The 3,339-nt window shown below is 66.5% G+C and overlaps 1 protein-coding gene across 1 annotated transcript; it reads right to left on the bottom strand.

Annotated features, from left to right (window-relative positions):
- Window positions 1-718: 718 nt before the first annotated feature.
- On the bottom strand, window positions 719-2,862 carry TM6SF2 (transmembrane 6 superfamily member 2; the record flags this gene model as incomplete). Its single annotated transcript, XM_035313122.1, has 9 exons — window positions 719-944; window positions 1,212-1,331; window positions 1,430-1,522; window positions 1,627-1,728; window positions 1,819-1,943; window positions 2,030-2,112; window positions 2,249-2,352; window positions 2,523-2,620; window positions 2,712-2,862. Coding segments are annotated over 9 exons (1,077 nt in total), but the record flags the coding sequence as incomplete, so codon positions are not given.
- Window positions 2,863-3,339: the final 477 nt, after the last annotated feature.

Here is a 3,339-nt window from a genome sequence, read left to right as displayed (position 1 = left end):
GGGACCCCCATGTGTGCAGGGACCCCCACATGTGTGCAGGGACCCCCCACGAGTGTGCACGGCCCCCTCGCGTGTGCACAAAACCCCAGAAGTGTGCAAAAACCCCCATGCATGTGCACAGACCCCCACGTGTGTGCACGGACCCCCGCGTGTGTGCACAAAACCCCAGAAGTGTGCATGGACCCCCACATACATGCACAGACCCCCCCCATGAGTGTGCACAGCCCCCCCCATGTGCACGCAGCCGTGCACACACACCCGTGCTCGCACGCCTCTGCACACACACGTGTGCATCCCTTGCACACGCACCGAGCATCCCCGGCCCCATCCCGAGCACCAAGGGCAGGCAAGGACAGAGAAGGCGGGGGGAGCCCCCCCCCCCAGCCCCTGCAGCCGGCATGGGGGGCGCACGGGGTGGGAGGGTGGGGGAAACAAGGGCACAGGGTGCAGGCAGCGGGGTTACAAAGCTGGACCCAAACTCCTTTATTTTGTAAACAGTTTTTTTTCCTGGCGTGGTCCCATCTTTCCTGGGAGCATGCGGGTGGGCCGGGGGCCTCGCGACACCCCCCCAGCCCACCCAGCTGCACCCATGTCCCTGCAGGGTGCACCAGGTCCCCCCCAGCACCCCCAGGGGACATTGGGGTGGAGGGGGACGGGGACCGGAGCATCCTTGGGGACACCTCTGCCAGCTCGGCCCCACCGCAGGGGGTCTTTGGGGGGGGGGGGGGGGAAGCCCCCCCCCCTCACTGGTGCTTCTTGCCCATGCTGGCGGGGGCATTGGGCAGGAAGAACGCGGGGCGACGCAGGCAGCGGAGGGCCAGGAGCTGCGGCCCCAGCGCGTAGAGGACGTTGGTGACGAGGAAGCTCCACCAGACGTCTTCGGGGGTCTGGTAGGGGAAGGGCGTGCGGCCGTGCAGCGAGGAGCCCAGGTGGGAGAACTGAGCCTGGGGACACAGGGCAGGGGTGGCACGGCGTGCCCGGCCCCCCAGGCTGCCCCCCCTCCCCGCGCCCCCGGCCGCGTGCCCTATCTCTGCATCCGCTGGCTCGCTCCAGCCTATTTCTGTCGAGCGAATCCCCCGCTCCATTAAGATCCGCCGAGGAAAAAAGTAATTATCGGGCTCCGGCAGCGGCTGTGGGAGCTGCTCCAGATGCGGGTACATCCCCGGCCCCCTCCCTCACTCCCTCCTGGCTGGGGACTGAAGCCCCCCCACCTGCGCCACGGCTCCGGCGAACACCAGGCTCCAGTCGGGCATCCAGGAGCAGCCCGGCCGCAGCAGCCCGTAGATGCAGAGGCAGAAGAAGGGGAGGACGTAGAACAAATAGAGCAGCATCTGCCGGCGCGGGGACAGAGAGGGTCACCGCCTCCCCCACGGCACGGGGGGGTCCCCATGGGATCCGGTCCCTTTTCCGCCCCCCCGGCCACCCTCACCTGCACTTTGGGGTAGGCAACGGGGTCGCGCAGGTAGGGCTCGTGCTGGTAGATGTACTCGAAGCAGGAATCAGCAGGACAGTCCAAAATCACCTGCGGGTGCAAAGGGGGGACACGGGGGGCCGTGGAGCAGATGCGTCCACCCCATCCTTCCCACGACACCTCCAGGTCCCCCCGTGCAGGCGCCCAGCACTCACCATGCCCCTGAAGAAGGTGAAGGCGGCCAGCAGGACCAAGAGCAGGACCAGCACCACGTCCTGGGGCCGCTGGTGGAGCCACTTGCGCTGCTCCTCCACAACCTGGGGGAGGGGGGAGAAAACGCCGCGGGTTGTGCTCCGCTCCCTGCGGTCGCTGCCCCCCGCCCCGGTCCCTGCCCCGTTTCGGCTCACCTGCTCCGCCGTGAGACACGGCAGGGCCCGGGGCTGCTGGAAGAGCCTCACCCCAGCCCAGATGGGGATGAGGACGTAGGGCACGTTGAGCAGGAAGGCAGGGCTGATGTCGGAGCTGTACTTGCCTGGGGAGGAGAGCACCGGGTGGGGACGGCGCCCAGCCCCGTGCCAGCACCCGCTGCCCCGGGAGGCCCCCTCTACAGCCCCGTACCTATCAGGTTCCCGAGCAGGAAGATGACGATGCTCATCATCAGAGAGCCCAGCCAGAAGAGCCCCAGGCTCCTGTAGCTCTTCCTGCAGAGACGGCGGGGGTCAGAGCCCTCTGCGAGGCTCGGAGCTGCCCTTCCCAAAACATCGGCACCCCTCCGGCCCCTCCGAGCCCCGGGAAGACGCCGCACGGCAGCGGGGCCCCCCTCGCCTCCCCGCTCACCGCTGGCTCATGGCTGTGATCATGGCGAGGTAGAGCCCGTAGTGGACGACGCCGTCCCAGTAACAGATCATGATGCCGTGCGCCGTGCGCAGGTACGGCTCGCCCTGCCCGGGGGAAGAGAGATCGCAAGATTTTGGGGTGGGGGCAGGCACCTTCTCAGGGGACCTGGGTGCTCTCCAGCTCCAAGGATTTCGGGAGCAGGAGCTGCACCCATGCATGGGCTGGGCGCACGGAGCCGCTGGCCACGAGCCCCCGAGGCGGGACGAGGCGGTACCTCCCTCACGTAGACCTCCGCGAAGCCAGAAACGAAGCCATCCTCCTCCAGCGAGATGATCAGGTCAACGGCGGAGGTGAAGGAGAACGCCACGAACACTGCGGGAGGGCGGCGGGGGGCGGCTCAGCGCGCTGCCCCCCTCCCCACCGCTCGGGATACGGGTGCTGTGCACCCACCCGAGGGACTCACCGCAGAACAGGGGGTCCTGGAAGTAGCTCCCTGCTCGTAGGAAGTAGACGATGGAGACCAGGCCGGCGAGCACCAGCACCCCCGTCAGCACCAGCGGGCTGCTGTAGGACAGGTCGGGGGGGTTCAGACACCCCCTGCACAAGTGCGTGCCCTATTTCATGCCCACCGCATTCCTATTTCCCATGCCCCTGGTCCGTGTGAACCCCCCCCTTAGGACCCCCTGGTCCCGACAGATCTCCACGGCACCTCCAGGGCCTGAAATAACACCGGGGCAGGTGAAACCCAGGGGAATTCCAGGTCCAGTTCCATGGGAAGGGTTTGCCTGGGCAAGGCTGCCGCAGCAGGATGGGCAGGAGCCCTGCACACGCACCCCATGGTGGCCACAGGCTGGGTTTTCACCCGAGATGCATTTTGAGCCGGAATCGCTGAGATTTCCATCTCCCTTCTGAGGAGCAGAGCTGCCAGCCCACTTGAACACAGGCGGCTGCTCACTGATGTACAAGAGGCCGCGTAAACCGATTATAAAGCAAACCAGCAATGGGAAGACAAATACTGCAAATTTGTCCTAAGAGTGCAAACAAGTTGTAGGGAAATCTGTCCCGAGCTCGCTGCGTCTCTTCCAAGAAGC

The sequence above is a fragment of the Oxyura jamaicensis genome (assembly GCF_011077185.1).
Source record: "Oxyura jamaicensis isolate SHBP4307 breed ruddy duck chromosome 28 unlocalized genomic scaffold, BPBGC_Ojam_1.0 oxy28_random_OJ168, whole genome shotgun sequence".
NCBI lineage: Eukaryota > Metazoa > Chordata > Aves > Anseriformes > Anatidae > Oxyura > Oxyura jamaicensis.
The sequence above is the reverse complement of the archived record's forward strand: the minus strand, read 5'-3'. Positions and strand labels throughout refer to the sequence as shown.